Below are 21,013 nucleotides of genomic sequence, written 5' to 3' on the forward strand. Positions count from 1 at the left end.
TAGAAGGAGTGCCCTCTGGTGGTGAAACCCTCTGAAACAGAGACAAAAATTATATAATAATAATATGCCATTTAGCACATGCCACCAAGACATGTTGCATTAATTATTTATAGGCTATTTCACTTTCTCCAAGACAACCCCTAGTCCTGACCTTAGCTATGTTGTATGCAGGCTTTTGGGTGAAGCCCAGCACTAACACAACTGACACAATATCAAGGTCTTGATGAATCAGCTGCTAGTCCTGGACTGGAGCAGAAATCCAGACTTTATTTTATCCTCTCCTAGGACACTATAGCTGCGCTTAGACAGGCAGCCCAATTCTGATCTTTTTTCCACTAATTGGTATTTTGACCAATCACATCAGATCTTGTCACATACTTTTCCAGAGCTGATCTGATTGGTTAAATGACCAATTAGTGAAAAAAATATCAGAATTGGGCTGCCTGTGTAAACGCAGCCATAGGCCTTCCAGCATGACTCGCAAATTTACTAATTTCTCCTGTATCAAAGTCCCATTTATTGTGATGGGACTACAATTCTGATCTTTTTTTCAGTTAATGGTATTTTAACCAAGCAGATCAGCTCTTAAAACGATCTGATGTGATTGGTCAATTAGTGTAAAAAATATCAGAATGTCATTTCTTCTGTACCAAAGTCCTTATTAAACCAATGATAGAGGTCTGTTATAGAGTAATGGAAGTTCTTAGCGCTCCATACCAAAATGTTAGTATAGATTTTAACTCCAACAATCCTTCCCATTACAGAGTTAAGAAGCTTATGACACCTCCATGATATGCTAAACCTCATCTGTCCAAAAGGCTTTCAGGACTATTCATTTATCATAAAACTGAGGGATGGATCTGAAGGGGGTATACTAGAAGAATTAAGAGAACCCAATAACAGGTGGTGCATGCTTTTGATTGCTAGTCATCATGATCATGCTAAAAGTCATAAAAGCAAGATACGATTTGAAACATGTTTATTTTAATAGATATTTTTTGGGGAACAACCAAGGATGTAAAAAAGAAAACCAACAGCGAAAGTGGTGTGCCTTTCACTTCTCTTTTTTCTTTCTTTAAAAAAATAGTCTGCCTTTTCCCCCTTGTTCACAAACCGTTTCAAAACCGGGAAAAAAACAAAGAATAAAAAATAAAACAAAACCGAGACGCTTGGAAGGCCATTACATTTCTTGACAATTATAAATATAGTGGTCGGAACAGGGGTCTGAAACAGCTTACATGTAAAGAGCGTACGGTTACGACAGTATCGACACTCGGCCCTGCCTGTATCAAGTTTATTTGTAAAAAACCAGGATCTTTCTGACTATTATCAATTCAAAGAGTTTGACAAGTAAATATGTACATTCAGCCAGCTCTACCAGTCTCTGAGTGTGGCGTGTCCGTTAACCCCTCTGTAATCATGATTGTCTGTTCAGGGGGAGTAGTTGTGTGAGTATGTGTAATCTGAGTAGTAATCTTGTCCCTCTTCCCTCCCCTTCGGGTAACCCCAGGAGGGTCCGCAGGGTCCACCTCCATCCGGCCGCTCGGGTCCTCCTCCCGGCCTTGGCCAGAGACCTCCCTGTGGGGCTCCTCTCCCTCGGTACCCCCCTAATGACCCGGGACCCATACCCCCGCGACCCATACCCATCTGTCCAGGCATGGCACCTAAACAGCCGTAGCCACCACCGCTGAGTGGATGGACACTGGCCTCGACGCCTCGACTACCTCCAGTCCCTCCATGGATGGGCAGCATGGGCCTAGCTATAGAGCCCCCCCTGGTGGCCACAGAGGGAACAGCCATGCCCGCTCCAAGGCTTTCTACACTGTTCACTGGAGTCCTTCCCCCCTGACTTCCAGGGGTACTGCCACCAGGAGTGCCTGTCCTCTCCCTCTCCCCACCTTGGGTGAGACCGCTGTGGGAGACCGAGCCAGGCGTGGCCCCTCCCTGGCTGTTAGGGGTTCCTCCTCCTAACCCCCATAGGCTCTCCCCGGGCCCACTGAGTCTCCTGTCCCCCTGCTGGGTGGGGGTCCCATTAGCGCTGGAGCTGACCCCTGCCGGGTAGCCAAGCTGGGCCATGTCGCTCTGAGTATAGCCCAGGCCTAAGGAGGCTGTGGTGGCAACAGCAGGGTCAGAGTATGTTAGTGCAGTGGAGAGAGAAGAGGAAGAGGCCCCTATGGCTGTGCTGGGCAGAGTGCTAGTGCTGCTGACTGTAGAGAAGGATGCTCCAACAGCAACCCCGGCTGCTCCACTAACAGAGCTAGAGCCAGGCAGGCTAAACGACTGGGACAGAGTCCCACCCATCATGAGATGTGGAGGAGGCGGGGGAGGCTGGGGGATGTCCAGTAGGGTGAGGGGGGCCTGGCTGGTCAGAGGCCCTGTGGTGAGAGTGGAGCCTGGGGCTGTAGTAGGTACTGCGGCTGGGTTTCTGTAGTCCTGTTCCTGGGTGCTGCTGCAGGGCGAGGCGGGATAGGCTGGGGAAGCCGTGTAGCCGGAGGAGCCAGAGTAGGACACCCACTGGGTGGACGGACACAGGAAGCTCTGGTGGGGGTTGACAGAAAACCCTCCTGGCGAAGTGCTGCCTATGTCCGCCCTACCAACCTGGTTGGAGGCTTTGAACTGGGAGATGGCTGATTTGAGAGCAGCGAAGTTGGAAAGGTTGGGGGTGCTGCTGGAGTAGGAGAGGGAGGAGGGGGTGTGTCGGCCAGAGGTGTTGAGCTGGTCGGGGAGAGGGGGTCGGAACTCGTCTGACTCGGGTAAGGGGGGCTGCTGGGTCGGGTCCCCCATGCCCCCCCCTCCTGCTCCCCCCTCCTGGGTTTGGGCAGGATGCTCGACGATCACCTGGTTGTGGCTGTCGTCATCAGAGTCCAGCGACATATCCTCCTCTTCTATACACTCATCATGCTCTACTGAGAGAGGAGTAGAGGGGGAGAGAGGAGTAGATGGGAAGAGAGGAGTAGAGGGGGAGAGAGGAGTAGAGGGGAGGAGAGGAGTAGAGGGGAGGAGAGGAGTAGAGGGGAGGAGAGGAGTAGAGGGGAGGAGAGGAGTAGAGGGAAAGAGAGGAGTAGAGGGAAAGAGAGGAGTAGAGGGAAAGAGAGGAGTAGAGGAGAAGAGGGGGAGAGGAATATAGGGGGAGAGAGGAGTAGAGAGGAAGACGTAGAGAGGAGTAGAGGAGTAAAGAAGAGAGGAAGAGAGGAGTAGAGAGGAAGAGAGGAGTAGAGAGGAAGAGAGGAGTAAAGAAGAGAGGAGTAAAGAAGAGAGGAGTAGAGAGGGAGAGAGGAAGAAGTAGAGAGGAGTAGAGGGGGAGAGAGGAGTAGAGGGGAAGAGAGGAGTAGAGGGGAAGAGAGGAGTAGAGGGGGAGAGAGGAGTAGAGGGGAGGAGAGGAGTAGAAGGGAAGAGGGGGGAGAGGAATATAGGGGGAGAGAGGAGTAGAGGGGAAGAGAGGAGTAGAGGGGAAGAGAGGAGTAGAGAGGAAGAGAGGAGTAGAGAGGAAGAGAGGAGTAGAGGGAAAGAGAGGAGTAGAGGGAAATAGAGGAGTAGAGGGAAAGAGAGGAGTAGAGGAGAAGAGGGGGAGAGGAATATAGGGGGGAGAGAGGAGTAGAGAGGAAGACGTAGAGAGGAGTAGAGGAGTAAAGAAGAGAGGAGTAGAGAGGGAGAGAGGAAGAAGTAGAGAGGAGTAGAGGGGGAGAGGGGAAGAGAGGAGTAGAGAGGAAGAGAGGAGTAGAGAGGAAGAGAGGAGTAAAGAAGAGAGGAGTAGAGAGGGAGAGAGGAAGAAGTAGAGAGGAGTAGAGGGGGAGAGAGGAGTAGAGGGGAAGAGAGGAGTAGAGGGGAAGAGAGGAGTAGAGGGGAAGAGAGGAGTAGAGGGGGAGAGAGGAGTAGAGGGGAGGAGAGGAGTAGAGAGGAAGAGAGGAGTAGAGAGGAAGAGAGGAGTAGAGAGGAAGAGAGGAGTAGAGGGAAAGAGAGGAGTAGAGGGAAAGAGAGGAGTAGAGGGAAAGAGAGGAGTAGAGGAGAAGAGGGGGAGAGGAATATAGGGGGAGAGAGGAGTAGAGGGGAAGAGAGGAGTAGAGGGGAAGAGAGGAGTAGAGGGGAAGAGAGGAGTAGAGGGGAAGAGAGGAGTAGAGAGGAAGAGAGGAGTAGAGAGGAAGAGAGGAGTAGAGAGGAAGAGAGGAGTAGAGAGGAAGAGAGGAGTAGAGAGGAAGAGAGGAGTAGAGGGAAAGAGAGGAGTAGAGGGAAAGAGAGGAGTAGAGGGAAAGAGAGGAGTAGAGGAGAAGAGGGGGAGAGGAATATAGGGGGAGAGAGGAGTAGAGAGGAAGACGTAGAGAGGAGTAGAGGAGTAAAGAAGAGAGGAGTAGAGAGGGAGAGAGGAAGAAGTAGAGAGGAGTAGAGGGGGAGAGGGGAAGAGAGGAGTAGAGAGGAAGAGAGGAGTAGAGAGGAAGAGAGGAGTAGAGAGGAAGAGAGGAGTAGAGAGGAAGAGAGGAGTAGAGAGGAAGAGAGGAGTAAAGAAGAGAGGAGTAGAGAGGGAGAGAGGAAGAAGTAGAGAGGAGTAGAGGGGGAGAGGGGAAGAGAGGAGTAGAGAGGAAGAGAGGAGTAGAGAGGAAGAGAGGAGTAAAGAAGAGAGGAGTAGAGAGGGAGAGAGGAAGAAGTAGAGAGGAGTAGAGGGGGAGAGAGGAGTAGAGGGGAAGAGAGGAGTAGAGGGGAAGAGAGGAGTAGAGGGGAAGAGAGGAGTAGAGAGGAAGAGAGGAGTAGAGGGGAAGAGAGGAGTAGAGGGGAAGAGAGGAGTAGAGAGGGAGAGAGGAAGAAGTAGAGAGGAGTAGAGGGGGAGAGGGGAAGAGAGGAGTAGAGAGGAAGAGAGGAGTAGAGAGGAAGAGAGGAGTAAAGAAGAGAGGAGTAGAGAGGGAGAGAGGAAGAAGTAGAGAGGGGTAGAGAAGAAGAGAGGGGTAGAGAAGAAGAGAGGGGTAGAGAAGAAGAGAGGGGTAGAGAAGAAGAGAGGAGTAGAGAATAAGAGAGGAGTAGAGGGTGAGAGAGGAATAGAGGGGGAGAGAGGAATAGAGGAAGAGAGGAGTAGAGGGGAGTAGAGGGGAAGAGGGGAAGAGGGGGAGAGGGGGAGAGGGGGGAGAGGGGAGAGGAAGAAGTACAGAGGAGTAGAGGGGGAGAGAGGAGTAGAGAAGAAGAGAGGAGTAGAGTAGAGAATAAGAGAGGAGTAGAGGAGTAGAGAAGAAGAGAGGAGTAGAGAAGAAGAGAGGAGTAGAGAAGAAGAGAGGAGTGGTGAAGAAGAGAGGAGTGGTGAAGAAGAGAGGAGTGGTGAAGAAGAGAGGAGTAGAGAAGAAGAGAGGAGTAGAGAAGAAGAGAGGAGTAGAGAGGAGTAGAGGAGTAGAGAAGAAGAGAGGAGTAGAGAAGAAGAGAGGAGTAGGGAAGAAGAGAGGAGTAGAGAGGAGTAGAGAAGAAGAGAGGAGTAGAGAAGAGAGGAGTAGAGAAGAAGAGAGGAGTAGAGAAGAAGAGAGGAAGAAAAAGAAAGGACAGGGAAAAGGTTATTGATTTATTCCAAACAGAAAATTTGATAAAACATTTGGACTTTACTTAAAGCAATGAGATGCAATTCATAGTACTTGAACAGGGCCAAAGATCAATGTAATTGTAAAGTTGTTGTTGACATCACCCACCAGTAGAGGGCGGTGTGGCCAGCTCTTTCTGATCTCTGGAGCCAATCAGGTTGTGGAAACTGGTCATGATGTCATCAATGCTGGCGATCACTATGCCGTTCCTGGAGTACTGCATGAACATCTCAAAGCGCCTCTCTGGAGGGACAAACAACAAGAGAGGGGTGTTCAATTAATACACATACCAGTACATAATGTTCCACAAAGGGTCAGGAGATGATGATGATGAGTCACGATAATGATGATGATGGTGGTACCTGTGAGGAAGATAAAGTGGCGGTGCTGGGTGTGGTTAGCCTGGAGCTTGACCAGGCAGTCCAGATCAGGGGCCTGACGTGATTGGGCGTCACACTCGTGATAAGGCAGGAACTCCACCAGGTGCTTCTTCTGATAGGCTGTCAGCAGGTTGAGGAGAGCCATGGCATCACCATTCAACCTATGAGAGGAGAGAGGAGGTGGGGCTGTCTGTAACTAAAATAGTCTGAATACGTAAGACAAAAAGCAAACAAAAATATTGGATGAAAGCATGATAATGTGATGATAATGTGTGTATTATTGTTTTTCAGCCTTTTAAAACAGTCACAACTACTACTACTACTACTAATAACTACTACTACTATTACTACTACTTCGGACCTCGAAGAGAGGTTCTGGATTGATTGAAAGACTTGGCAGTACTATAGGATGGAGGTAGTTACTGAATGGATTGAGAGAGGTCTATGTCTCGGGTCATGCTGAATGGTAGTAGTTACTGACCTGCCCAGCTCTTTGAGTTTCTTCTGGGACTTGTTGTGGATCTTCCACTGCCAGGGGTTCTCTGGAGAGCTCTGCTCCTCTAGGAACCGCAGGAACGCCTGCAACCGGTCTGCCCAGGGAACACAATAACACAACACATTACCAGTCTACACAGGGAACACAACACAACACACACACACACACTGATCCCATTAAATCAATGCCCTGTCATGAGTTCAGTCTTTTCCCTTTTCATCTGTAGTCAATATATGACCACTTTGCTAACCAGAATGTAATGACACAGCTACATGGTACATAAAACAATGATTGAATTGCAAAAAAAAAAAAAAAAAAATGTCCAAATACTGTTTCTAATGACCATATAATATAGATGCATCTCATTAACAAACAAAATCCCCAGTGGCATTTATCCAACTTCATAGAAAGAAAACGTGACCCAAAAAAAAGCATAACTCTTAATATTCACATGTGGATCCCACACATCACAATGAATGTTGATGACAGCTTCAGCAGACTCACCGTGTGTTATGAAGTCTGGGTTGAGGACAAACTCATCAGACACGATGAATCCTCCGGAGACGAAGAGCTCGTTGTAGGTGTGGTTCTTCACATCGTCCAGACTGTCCACTCCCGCAAAGCTCACCGTGGACAGCTTCTTCAACGACACCAGGGCTGGGATCTGACAGGGGGAACATGGTTCAGAATCTACCTTTAAATTCATGCTTCACATCGAAATTAACATTTGTGTGAGAAAGAAGTGATGACTGTCGAGACAATTTGCAGTGATGTTCATGTCTTCCAGCTCTGTCTATATATTCAATGAATGACCCGTTTACACTATATATACAAAAGTAAGTGGACACCCCTTCATATTAGTGGAATCGGCTATTTCAGCCACACCCGTTGCTGAAAGGTGTACAAAATCGAGCACACAGAAATTTGACTTTCAACGTGGCACCGTCATAGGATGCCACCTTTCCAACAAGTTAGTTTGTCAAATTGCCCTGCTAGAGCTGCCCAGGTCAACTGGAAGTGTTGTTATTGTGAAGTGGAAATCTAGTCTAGGCGCAACAACGGCTCAGCCTCGAAGTGGTCGCCCACACAAACTCACAGAACGGGACTGCAGAGTGCTGAAGCACGTTGCAACACTCACTACAGAGTTCCAAAGTTCCTCTGGAAGCATCGTCAGCACAATAACTGTTTGTCACGATCTTCATGAAATGGGTTTCCATGGCTGAGCAGCCACATACAAGCCTAAGATCACCATGTGCAATGCCAAGCGTCGGCTGGAGCAGTGTAAAGCTCGCCGCAATTGGACTCTGGAGCAGTGGAAACACGTTCTCTGGAGTGATGAATCACGCTTCACCATCTGGCAGTCCGACGGACAAATCTGGGTTTGGCGGATGCCAGGAGAACGCTACCTACCCGAATGTATAGTGCCAACTGTAAAGTTTGGTAGAAGAGGAATAATGGTCCGAGGCTGTTTTTCATGGTTCGGGCTAGGACACTTAGTTCCAGTGAAGGGAAATCTTAACGCTACAGCAAACAATGACATTCTAGGGATGTAGCTCAGTTGGTAGAGCATGTGGTTCGCAACGCCAGGGTTGTGGGTTCGATTCCCATGGGGGGCCAGTATGAAAAATAAAGAAATTATGTATGCACTCACTAACTGTAAGTCGCTCTGGATAAGAGCATCTGCTAAATGACTAAAATGTAAATGTAAAATGTAGACGATTCTGTGCTCCCAACTTTGTGGAAGGCCCTTTCCTGTTTCAGCATGACAATACCCCCGTGCACAAAGCAAGGTCCATACAGAAATGGTTTGTCGAGATCGGTGTGGAAGTACTTGACTGGCCTGCACAGAGCCCTGACCTCAACCCCATCTAACACCTTTGGGATGAATTGGAACGCAGACTGCCAGCCAGTCCTAATCGCCCAACATCAGTGCCCGACCTCACTAATGCTCGTGGCGGAATGGAAGCAAGTCCCCACAGCAATGTTCCAACATCTAGTGGAAAGCCTTCCCAGAAGAGTGGAGGCTGTTATAGCGTCAAAGGGGGACCACCTCCATATTAATGCCCATGATTTTGGAATGAGATGTTCGACGAGCAGGTGTCCACATACACTACATGACCAAAAGTATCTTTGCGCCATCCAGGTTTTTGGTGGATTTAAAATCAATTCCACAGGTCCAATTAGAATTCCATTATTTCAGATCATTTCTTGGGGGCTGAGGATAATTCTCCCTGTGCAGACAACATTCTGTCTGGTGGCGTGACTCATCCTAGCAGCCAGCCAGTCAGCCAGCCAGGATGGTAATGATGTTACCTTGTTGACATGGGCTGAGATGTCTTCGTTCTGAATGACGATGAGCAGCTTATCCAGACTGCTGTTATTCTCCAGGAACATCTGGGGGTTACACTCTGTGTTGCCCAGGCTCAGCAAGTACTCCTGTCACAGGGAGGAGACAGAAAGAGGGAGTTTAAAACAGGAGCAGGAGACAGCAACACACCACAAAACCAAATTAACGAGGAGGGGATGAGGAAAAGAGGATAGTGGTGCAATATTGTACACTCTTATCTCAGTAGCGTACTACAATGTATTATGGCAGAGAATGCAGACAGCCATGAAGTGTTCTTGTTGCAGTAAAACAAGGAGAAGACAATTAAATGTGACTCTCCTCATCCTACAGAGGACAACGTCAGTTTAACATGATGTTTGCAGACCAACAACACGAGGGAACACTGAAAAGGTAAGCCAATGAGCGTCCCGTCACAGTGTAGATAATTACAGCGGATAATACAGTGCCTGTGTCAGAGAAAGCTTGGATAAAGGTATTGGTGAAGTGTTAGCTCAATCATCAGTGAGAATGAGTTTCTCTTCTTACGGGCAAACATTGACATGAGTGTTGATCATAACGGAGGCCTACAGTACCTTGATCTCCACACAGACGTCACTCTCCTCCTCCTCCTCTCCAGAGTGGATGTAGAATCTGACCGTGTTCCTCTGCACGTCCTTGAAGATCTCCACCAGGCTGCTGAACACCTCAGGCTTCAGCTGGCCCATCAGTAGTCCAGCGGCTGATGCCGGGGTCAGAGGAGAGGGGGCTATGATGGCAGCTTGTTTAGGCCGTTTTGGGGTGGAGTCTGAGGAGTCCATTGAGGCCTGGGAGGGGGAGTAGACCTCTCTCTTTGAGGCAGATGGTTCTGACTTCCTCTCAGTGGAGGGCTTCTGTGCTGCAGAGGGGTTCTTGTGTGTCTGTATGAATGGGTCCGGTTTGGGCCGGCTCTGGGAGGAAGAGGAGCTCTTAGCCTGAGGGGGCTGTGCTTTGGTTTTGGGGACAGGCTTGGGGGTCGGGGACGTGATGAGGATAGGGGCGGGAGAGTGGACGAGGGCAGGCGGGGGTGGAAGGTGATGGATCGAAGGAAGGTGAGGGATGGAGGTGAGAGAATGGGGTGGGGGAGGGAAAGAGGGAATAGGATGGGTGGGGTTGAGGGTGTGTGGAGGGGGTGGCACGGTGGCGGAGGGAGCATGGAGGGTAGAACGAGCCCCAGGTGCTTTAGCAGAGTCAGTGTGGCGAGGTTTGGGCACCAGTCGGCCCATTCTCTCACACAGGGTGTTGACGTGGCCCTGGACAGGGACAGACACGACATAGGGCGCCACAAAGTCTGAGAAGGAGCAGTTGGGCTGCCAGGTGTGGCGCGGGGACAGCCGTGAGGGCAGCTGGGAGTTGTAGTAGATCTTCTGGCTGTCCATGAGGCCCTGGATGGAGTTGAAGAGGCAGTGGAGCTCCTGGCTTACGATGGTGTCCAGAGTGCTGGGTGGCCTGGCTACCCTCTCCCTCTCTAAGGAAGCCCCCTTGGCTACCCTATCTATTGAGGCTTCCTTGGTTACCCTCTCCCGCTCCAGGGAGGCACCTCTCGGACCTCTCTCACCCACCTCCAGAACTTTCCTCTGCTCGAGGTCGCCATCGTTCTGAGATTCAAAGAAGGGGATAGGTTTGTCTGTGTGAGAGGCCAGTTCCCAGGTGAGTGATGGGTTGTCTGAGGTGTGTGGTTGTTGTCCTGGAGAGTCGGGGCTGAAGGGGCTGGCCAGACTGCACGCCGTCTGCTCCTAAACACACAACAACATGGTCAGTCACATCACTCCATCACAAACACCAGTCCATACTTAATTTTTTCTCCCACACACGTTTCTCACCTCCAAGAAGTCCTGTCGGGCCTGCTCCACTCGCCCTTCATTCGGCTTCTCCGCGCAGGCCGAGCCCATGGAGGGCTCCCCGTGTTCGGGCAGGTAGGAGGGGGCCGCGGCAGCGCCCTGAGCCATGGCCTTGTTGAGGGTGGAGAGCAGGATCTTGAGCAGGCGCTGTGTCTCGTTGGCTGAGGCAGCCTGGGAAGTGTTGCCCCTGTCCCTTAGGTCAGTGATCCCCATACTTTCCATTACTGCTGCCAGGTTGTAGTTCTCTCCCTCCCCCCCCTGGGCTACTGGGAGGACAGAGACCGTGGGGTTAAAAGGGATGTAGCCATGCTTACCATGCTTATAAGGTAGGCTTCTACAATATACACACACCGCAAGGTCAGAAAGGATATTATTTATGATAAAGACCTACATTTAAAATGTCAATATTCTCTCTTAGGTTGGCGTACGAATGTTAACTTACTCAGTCCATACTACATCCTACCAAACTCTCTCCCTCCCACTTGTTCTTTCCCTTATTCTCCTTCTCTCCCCCACAGACTCGCGCCTCTCCCCCACAGACTCGCGCCACTCCACCACCATCTCTCATTCATTCTCCCATACAATCTTTTGCTCCCTCCCACACACAAACCAGTCTCACCTCTACTGGGCTCTCCGTTGCTGAAGTGGGCTCCCCGTAGGTATTTAGACATGGCCCCTGATTCGTCCTCCTCTAGCTTCCTCTTGAGGCCGTGGGGGCCCTCCCAGCCCCCGTCGTCACCGCCCTCGGCCCTCTCCTTCCCTCCTGGCTCCTTCACCAGGGCCTTATGCAGCTGGATCAGCTTCAGCAGCTCTTTCATCTTGTCCTTATCGTACTCACTCTGGGCCAGCCTTGACCTCTGGGCCGGGGCCCCTGTCCCTGCTGCGGCCCCGTTAGAATGGGTCTGGGACGGCCCCCCTCTCCTCCTGCTGCTCTCTGGTCTCTCTGGAGGTTGCCTCTCCACCCTCTCTGGTCTGTCTGACCCTCCTGAGCCCCCCCAGTCTGACACAGGGCTGTAATCCGGGATGGTTGGGGCCGGGGCAGGCGGAGGCTGGTTGATCCTGTCCATCATGTCCCTGGCCTTGACAATGGGGAGGACGTAGGCCGAGGAGAGGCCGTGGAGGTAGGAGCGCAGCAGGCCCTCCATGTTGGATTTGGGGCGGGGCGCGGGGTGCACGCTGCCCCTCTCGTCCAGGGTCTGTTGGTACTCTGGGAGGAGGAAGGCCCGGCCGCTGTCCCTCCTGGTCAGGTAGTCTAAGGCCTGGCGCTCCACCACGGTGCTGAGGTGCTTGTTATCGGGGGTGGAGCGCATCTTGAGCAGGGCATAGTGCAGGGCTGGGATGAAGGGGTCCATGGAGGCCAGGAGAGGGGGCAGGGGCTCAGCTGACAGGGGCTCCTGCTCTGACAGTCTGGGCGCTGGGGGAGGCAGGGACATGGTCAATGGGGGGGTAGCAGACATAAGTATACAGTGAGGGAAAAAAGTATTTAGTCAGCCACCAATTGTGCAAGTTCTCCCACTTAAAAAGATGAGAGAGGCCTGTAATTTTCATCATAGGTACACGTCAACTATGAGAGACAAAATGAGAAGAAATAAAATCCAGAAAATCACATTGTAGGATTTTTAATGAATTTATTTGCAAATGATGGTGGAAAATACATATTTGGTCAATAACAAAAGTTTCTCAATACTTTGTTATATACCCTTTGTTGGCAATGACACAGGTCAAACGTTTTCCGTAAGTCTTCACAAGGTTTTCACACACTGTTGCTGGTATTTTGGCCCATTCCTCCATGCAGATCTCCTCTAGAGCAGTGATGTTTTGGGGCTGTCGCTGGGCAACACAGACTTTCAACTCCCTCCAAAGATTTTCTATGGGGTTGAGATCTGGAGACTGGCTAGGCCACTCCAGGACCTTGAAATGCTTCTTACAAAGCCACTCCTTCGTTGCCCGGGCGGTGTGTTTGGGATCATTGTCATGCTGAAAGATCCAGCCACGTTTCATCTTCAATGCCCTTGCTGATGGAAGGAGGTTTTCACTCAAAATCTCACGATACATGGCCCCATTCATTCTTTCCTTTACACGGATCAGTCATCCTGGTACCTTTGCAGAAAAACAGCCCCAAAGCATGATGTTTCCACCCCCATGCTTCACAGTAGGTATGGTGTTCTTTGGATGCAACTCAGCATTCTTTGTCCTCCAAACACGACGAGTTGAGTTTTTACCAAAAAGTTCTATTTTGGTTTCATCTGACCATATGACATTCTCCCAATCCTCTTCTGGATCATCCAAATGGACTCTAGCAAACTTCAGACGGGCCTGGACATGTACTGGCTTAAGCAGGGGGACACGTCTTGCACTGCAGGATTTGAGTCCCTGGTGGCGTAGTGTATTACTGATGGTAGGCTTTGTTACTTTGGTCCCAGCTCTCTGCAGGTCATTCACTAGGTCCCCCCGTGTGGTTCTGGGATTTTTGCTCACCGTTCTTGTGATCATTTTGACCCCACGGGGGTGAGATCTTGCGTGGAGCCCCAGATCGAGGGAGATTATCAGTGGTCTTGTATGTCTTCCATTTCCTAATAATTGCTCCCACAGTTGATTTCTTCAAACAGAGCTGCTTACCTATTGCAGATTCAGTCTTCCCAGCCTGGTGCAGGTCTACAATTTTGTTTCTGGTGTCCTTTGACAGCTCTTTGGTCTTGGCCATAGTGGAGTTTGGAGTGTGACTGTTTGATGTTGTGGACATGTTTGATAACAAGTTCAAACAGGTGCCATTAATACAGGTAACGAGTGGAGGACAGAGGAGCCTCTTAAAGAAGAAGTTACAGGTCTGTGAGAGCCAGAAATCTTGCTTGTTTGTAGGTGACCAAATACTTATTTTCCACCATAATTTGCAAATACATTCATTAAAAATCCTACAATGTGATTTTCTGGATTTCTTTTCCTCAATTTGTCTGTCATAGTTGACGTGTACCTATGATGAAAATTACAGGCCTCTCTCATCTTTTTAAGTGGGAGAACATGCACAATTGGTGGCTGACTAAATACTTTTTTCCCCCACTGTACATACTGCTCATAAAGGCTGTTCCTGACATTCAATAGCTGTAACTGTGGTTTGAGGAAGGATCTTTTAGAATACTTACTGAACTTGGCGACTCCCCTGGACTCCTGAAAGACAAACAGTGCCTGCAGGCTCTTCTCAACCCTCCCCCGACGGTCTAGAATCCACCAAACACACAAGAACTCCCTCAGTATTAACCCACACAAAGAACAACATGTCAGATCAATGGAAAGAGTGAGAGACAGAGGACGTACCGTTGGGACTGACCATCTGAGCAGATGACAGGAGGAAGAGAAAACCTTTGTCAACTAAAGGCTTCACTAGCACCTACACAGGGGAGGAGGAGACATTGACATTCAATACATCTAAACAAACACTTTTCATACAGTGCAGCATGTGCAACAGCAGAAATTCACACTTAAAACAGGGACAATTATTTTCATATATGGCATGGGAACTCCCTGATTGGAGTTAGCTCTACCGTTTAAATAAATATGGAGAACAAATGACAACAACTCTTCATGACATGCCCATTTCTAGGGAACTGACCAGTTTAGCTGATCTACATATCAAATATTATGGGGGACCAAAGTAATGCAACCCATGTGAAAGCCTGGGTGTGTTGTATAATATAATGATCCATGCCACATCCCCCTCCCTAACCCTTCCAGTGTCGCTGTATAATCATTAAACAGTGTTCATTAAAACATCCTGCAGAGGGACAGTCAGGGAGTGACTCACCATCCTCTCTCTCTCCAGTTTATGTATGAGTCCTGAGAGAGTGCTGCTGCTCGCCTTGCCCTTCCAATCCACCACCTCAAACAGGCTGCAGTAGATCCCACACTTCAGCACTGAAACACACACACCTCGGTCAGAACAAGGTCGACTCCATAGTAAAAACATTTAAATCCAAAGTAAGAAAATAAAATATAAAAAAACACACCCAACACAGTGATTCCGGGTGATAGGTCCTACATTGTTGTTAGTCAGATTAAGTCAGCACCTCTTTAGCAATCGCAATTTTTGCCAACGTATTATGCAAGGGCTTGCAAATCTGACCAATCGCTGCACTATTACCGCATAAAACAGTCCAATCGTCACAACATTACCGCATATAATTGTCCAATCGCCACACTACAAAAAGAGGGTTCGCAATTTTAACCAATCACTGTACTTTTAATGCATAAAATGGCTCAATCAAGCAACATGTCAACAAGCTTTTTTCCTCATCAGCGCATGTGACAAATTGGACAAAATTATTGCAAATTGCCATGCAAAATGTCCAAATTGACACAGCAAAATCAAGCGAAATCCTGGAGGGACTGTTGTGTTGTTGTTCGGTTATTCTATAGCATCTATGGACTGTTGTCTTGGTCAGAGAATAGATGAATCAGACTAGGACTAAGGCTGGAGAGGAGAGTGGTTCGGACCTTCTCTGGTTCTGCTGTAGGTGTCCCAGGAGAACAGAACAGAGGGGATCTTCCTCTTCACCTGGTCCAGCTGCATCCCCATACTCATCTCCAACGTCTCCGTTCTGCATAGGACACACACACACACACACCTCAATCAACTTATTACAGTACTCATAACATGCTTATTAACTATGAGTTACTACTGATATCCATGTTTCAGGTACGGATAACAAATAAATGCATTTTTGGTACGGATAACAAATACATGCATTTTAGGTACGGATAACAAATACATGCGTTTTAGGTACAGATAACAAATACATGCGTTTTAGGTATGGACAATAGAGGTACTCACAGTTTGAAAGGGAGGAAGTGGCGTGTAAAGGAGAGCAGAGACACCTGGCACAACTCCTGTCCCTTGTTCACCAGCGGCCCACTCCACACAGTGTAGCTACTCATCCCTGACAGGCAAATCAAACTTTATTTAAAGTACATTCAAAACACTTTACAATTGCAATAGGAACACTGGCCCCAGTCAACAGTCACAGGTCAAATATGGGCACAGTATACCAAACTTCCAAGGTAGCTATCAAACTACATGCTACCAATACTTACGCCTCTATTTTTAATACAAATGTAAGAAGACTAAAGCAGAGAGATAAGGTGAAAAGGCAAAAATGGGAGCGTACCTTTGCTTCCTCCTTCACAGACAGTGCTGTTGAACCTGTGTGCAGCCATAGGTGCAGCAGCGGACTCCTTGCCTTTGTACTGGAAAGACACCACAGCGTATGGACACACATGCCTGGGCCGATGCTTGATCTCATCAAAAGCAAACTCATAGAAGTACTGCTGCGTGAGTTCAAAAGCCCTGTAGGACAGCAACGAGGTGACCCGCGTGGCGTTCTTGGAGACGTGACAGTCAAACTTGGGCGTGGGGTCCAGGACACTCTTAGGCATGTTCTCAAAGATGCTCTTCAGCCGGCCCTAAAGGGACAAACACACTCACTGGGTCAGAGATGATTAAAACTGGTGTTGCACTCAACATTGGTAATAATAGGCTGTTGCAAAGTAAGCAACTACTTTCTAGGTGTTCATAAGATATATATTGTTTCAGTTGTGTCCATAATGAGTGTGATAGATGTATTTACCCTCATGACTTTAAATATGACAATGTCTCCACAGGTGCCTGCTTCAAACGGGTTCATTTGAAGCAAATCAGAGAATTTGGACAGATAAACACCTGAAATGACAAAACAAAAGTCAAGTCAAGAAAAAACTAAGGAGGTAAAAACCATGCATAGACAACTAACTTTTGACTTGAACAAAAATTGAAATGCTTACGTGTGGGTTAATAGTTGATGACAGAGGTTTGAGGGATGGTGATAAACATTTCCACAATACTCAGCTGTTGCTAGGCCATGCATTAGGTATCTTCTTATGTAACCGTATCTGGTAGACATGCTAAGCTGTCTGGCAGTGGATAAAGCTACTCTTACAGTAATGAGGCATACAGATGATCCTCTATTACAGAGATAGTCAATTAAACCTTAACGTTCAAAAGCAGATCCATTTCTAACTAGGGTTGTCACGATACCAGTATTGCAAAACTCAAGCGGTATCGTGGAAAGGAAACAAAACATTAAGTGGACTACATTTCCTGAGGAAAACAGTCCTAATGTTGGAAACAAAACAGTCTTATGTTGACACCCAGAATAATGTTTATTTTCCACACTATGTTACATACAGCAGGGTTTTAAAAGGACCAAATCGTTTAGTCTGCTTTGTGTTTTCCTTTTTGCCAAGGAAAAATCAGGTATCGTGACAAGCCTATTTCTAACTGACATACCCCCAACATCGCTAAGAAAAGCCATCCTTCTGGACATTTGCAAACTCTCCCTAAAAACAATATCATACATGACATTCGGTAGTAAGTACACACACACACTCACCCATTGCTGGATTTCCTAGTGTAGTGATCCTGGAGTGTCCCACAGACAGACCCTTCTCACATATCCAAGGGAGCTGGAAAAAGAACATCACAAAAAATAAAACACAGTGGTTTTCAAATGACAACCAGGAGCCCAGCAGCCAAGCTCAGATTGTAGGCCTAATGCTTAATCCAATTGTAAAGATCCAGACTGTAGCAGCAACATTAGATCAGAGTACTAAATCACGGAGCTATACCACACCACCTGGTGAGGCAGGCAGGCCGTTAGGCTCACCTTGGACTTGTCTGGGAACAGGAAGCAGTAGGACTCCACCAGCTCTGGGTCTGTACGGCCCTCCTGCTTCAGCTCCCTCCTCTTCTCAATGAACTGGCACACACACAAACACAGGAGAAAATATGCCATCATGACAAAAGATGCAAGCAGAACAATATAAAGGGCACACTGGTTTTGTGGGTGGGTCAATGTCAGTGAGGTATGAAGTGAGTATTTGTTGTTGGTCGTGCAAAACTATTAACTAGTGTTTTGTGCCAGTCTGGGAAGAATATCAGCAGTGGGTATGTGTTTTATTTTGTTTGAACATTAGGAAGTGGAGATTTGACTAAAGTGATAGTAAATGGGAATTCTTATAAACAGATCTTTGGGCCATGCTGTTGACAACAGCCTGAGGCTGACTGATCAGCCGACGGTTTGTCTTACTGTTATAGTTTTTGTATTTTATTTGTTGCGGCCCACTGGACTTCTGTATAGTTTGGTGTACCATGTGGTTGGTTTGTGTTAAATATGATGGGGGAAAAATTGTCTATATATAAAAAAAAAAATGAATAGCTGGGGGTATGATAATAATAATAATAATATGGTTGAGCTTGGTGGTGCTACCTCTTTCTCCAGCAGCTCATTGTGAATGAGCCTGGCCTTGCAGTAGGAGAATGTCCCTCTGGACGATGCATCCAGGTAGAAGGAGGAGAGGATCTTCACAAGGCCCTCAAATTCCCGGGAGTCAGGGGCCAGAAACTGGTACAGGCCTGCAGAGGAGCAGGGATGACAAGAGAGGGAAGAGAGAAACAGAGGATTAGTATCATTCAGGGATCTGATTGGCACAAATTGGACAGGTGGATTTTTGTTCTCCATATTGCTTATGGAAACGTTTCATATTTACACAATTTGGAATTAGGCACATAAGGGTTGTGGAGGGGGTTATAAGTGATTGGTGGTGTGTGAGCAGGCCTAGTGCTTAGAGGCACACATGGATATTGAATTGTCCCCAACGCAGATGTTTACAGAGCATGAGGACAGTATTCGTGATAGACAGTATATCAAAACTATACAAGATGGTTAGTACACTAAAAAGAGCTTCATTTCCCCACATGGATGCCATGGTTATAGTGATTGGATGGGTCTGCCCTGTAACGCAGACCTCTAACAATAGCAATTCCTCATCTTCATCTAATGCTACTTCATCTGAAGGTCACCAAATGACCCTACCACCCTATATCCAATATTTCTGCATAAAAAGGGGCAAAGTTCTCAGTGTACTTTGTGCTAAATTATTATGATGCAATATGTCCAACCAAGTCTCATCCACCAGTCTATTTTCCAAATGCGCTGACATCACACTAAGGAAAGGGAAAATCTAAAACTAGCATATGCATTCTGAAAATGGGTATATTGACATATCCATCAAGCCATAGGCCAGATTCTAGAGACAATAATATCAAATTAAACTTTACGTAGAGCAACTTGTATGATGGATTGTATTTTGCATGCAGGCTGTGCATCATAATTCGGCATCACCCCAACTACGAAAACCAAATACATGCAACCTGTGAATATAGTGGGCACCATTGGTATAGAACAGATGCTCTTTCTGATGACAATCCAAGCAATGGACCCATGACAAAACAGGCCTCCACTGCACATGGTTGTGTCCATTGCATAGGAGTAATGTTATATAAACCCAAAATATTATGTAAGAGCCAAGACCAGCACAGCAACCCATCTAAAGAATGAACTAGCCTAGCTAATACCACAACAGTTCTTAGCAGCTTCTCCCAGTCTGGCTATTCCTGGATGACCAATGGTCTCACTGTATAGCTAGTTACATTTATTCTACCCAAAAATACTCAAACTGGGGTCTGGACTTGTTGTCTACTATAATCTGTATCAAATCTGTGAAGATATGGGATGATGGCTGACTATCTCTGAAGCTTCATGGAAGGGCCATGGTAACCAGTCTAGGCCTAGATCCTATAAGATGGGTGTGGTGTGTGTACAACCCAAGGGACTTTACTACACAAGCTTTCAAAATCCTCAGCTGAATACCATCAAAACTAATTTCACTCTCCACATGAGCCTCCATTTAGACCCAAGTAATATGGAGGCTTGATGGGCAGCATCTCTTCACGTGCTTGTCTTCTCGCGCCTGGGCTGAAACTTACCTGCAATGCTGACCGAGAGATGAGTACGGGAACCGATATTACCTTTACCAAGGCAATAGTTTATTTGCACGCAATAAACTAACGGTAACTACCCTCTGAAGATGGATCACAATCCATGTCAATAGCTAATCTAAATTCTGACGGTAGGGAACGCGGGTTTGCAACATGCAGCACTTGAATTATGAAACACAGGGCAGCCTCTGTTGGAAATAGCTAGCTAGTACTAGAGAAAGGGCACAACCTTTCCGTTCCTTGATCTTCCTCGGGATCTGAAAATTTCTCCTTGGCAACTCTTCAGCCTGTCTCTGGCCGGGTAACGGTGAATTATTGGAGCTTCTCGCGGTCGTCTGCCCGCTCCTCCGCCGCTCAGAGGCTTCTTGTTCGGGCATTACACCGTCTTCACATCCAGTCTGATCGCCATTTTGGTTGGATGTGGCCGAGATGGCGGCTGACAACGAATTTGTCTTGCTATTGCCGCTCTCCAAGTCGAGCTCACCGGTCTTCGAACACTCTATGTCAGTTTTTCTCTCCACTTTGGGGTTCAGGGCCATTTTTCGGGCACCGTTAGCGTCTTTCGCGGGCAATGTAGTTGGTTACTGCGCCACTTAACTGACACACTCTACTCTTCACCCTGCCTCCGCCATTGTGAATATGACGTATGCCTTCTTCTCCACCAAGGCAAAGCGCTGGCGTCACTCTGTTTACATTCAAGCAAAGCCGCGCCTCCTACAGGCCCTCGAGTCGAATAACTTCCTTTGAGACCGTTATTATACCTCAGTGTTTGAGACAGCAGCTGGCTGAACTAGTGTTTGTGTCTACCTTTGTGGACAACTATAGGCCAACGGGGCGGGCGGCTGGCTTACTGTGACTGAGTCAGATTCTGCATATGACAATCTTTATTTAATTTATACAGATGTTAAAGGGATACTCCACTCAAAAGAAATGTACATGCGTTTCCACTAAGGCCTGGCGTACTACAGAAATCTTGACAAAAACATATTGTCAAATTAAACAGTTTCTGTCTCTAAAGTGATGCTTTTATACCGTCTGTGACACATGATAACTTATTGACATAAACAGGCATTTGTTTGAATCAGAGGAATATCCATAAATAGTATAGGCCCAATAACACACCATGACCTATCCACTTTCAGTCTGACATTTGATATACAGAGTGGTGGTCTGAGTGGGAAATGCTTATTGCGTTTTGGCTGGCCTATTTAATTGAGACCATGTATCCAGAATGACATCTGACAAATGAAAGCCTACTATAAGAAAACAATGGACAGTCATATGTTCTCCGATTTGTATGCCTTCTCCAATGATGGCATATGATGTGTGCAAAACAGGTGACATGGATTTCAATGTTAGATGAAAATATAATAAGGTTCCTGAACCCAGTTCTAAGAGTTCTGTTCAAATGTTTAATGACAAAATACAATTCTTGTAAATCACAGATAAAAATAGAACATTACACAAAATCTCTAAAAATCCCTCAATTTGTAATTCCTTACAAATTCAATAATTATAC

The 21,013-nt window shown here is 47.5% G+C and overlaps 1 protein-coding gene across 3 annotated transcripts; it reads right to left on the reverse strand.

Annotated features, from left to right (window-relative positions):
• Positions 1-962: 962 nt before the first annotated feature.
• On the reverse strand, positions 963-20,138 carry tasorb (transcription activation suppressor b). Of its 3 annotated transcripts, none has more exons than XM_045209557.1 (20): positions 19,724-20,138; positions 17,924-18,069; positions 17,321-17,413; positions 17,048-17,120; positions 16,247-16,338; positions 15,788-16,082; positions 15,454-15,559; positions 15,117-15,220; positions 14,428-14,537; positions 13,941-14,013; positions 13,769-13,843; positions 11,248-12,042; positions 10,611-10,891; positions 9,345-10,523; positions 8,739-8,861; positions 6,930-7,089; positions 6,411-6,519; positions 5,912-6,090; positions 5,658-5,792; positions 963-2,906 (listed from the first exon to the last, which is right to left on the reverse strand). In XM_045209557.1, the coding sequence occupies exons 1-20, from the start codon at positions 20,031-20,033 to the stop codon at positions 1,432-1,434; spliced, it is 5,913 nt and encodes a 1,970-aa protein (XP_045065492.1). In that variant the 5' UTR covers positions 20,034-20,138; the 3' UTR covers positions 963-1,431. The 3 variants fall into 3 exon arrangements, with proteins under 3 accessions (XP_045065492.1, XP_045065491.1, XP_041711697.2); XM_045209556.1 differs by having other exon boundaries at positions 963-2,903; positions 10,611-10,894; XM_041855763.2 differs by having other exon boundaries at positions 10,611-10,894.
• Positions 20,139-21,013: the final 875 nt, after the last annotated feature.

This window comes from Coregonus clupeaformis, chromosome 30 (assembly GCF_020615455.1).
Source record: "Coregonus clupeaformis isolate EN_2021a chromosome 30, ASM2061545v1, whole genome shotgun sequence".
Classification (NCBI taxonomy): Eukaryota; Metazoa; Chordata; class Actinopteri; order Salmoniformes; family Salmonidae; genus Coregonus; species Coregonus clupeaformis.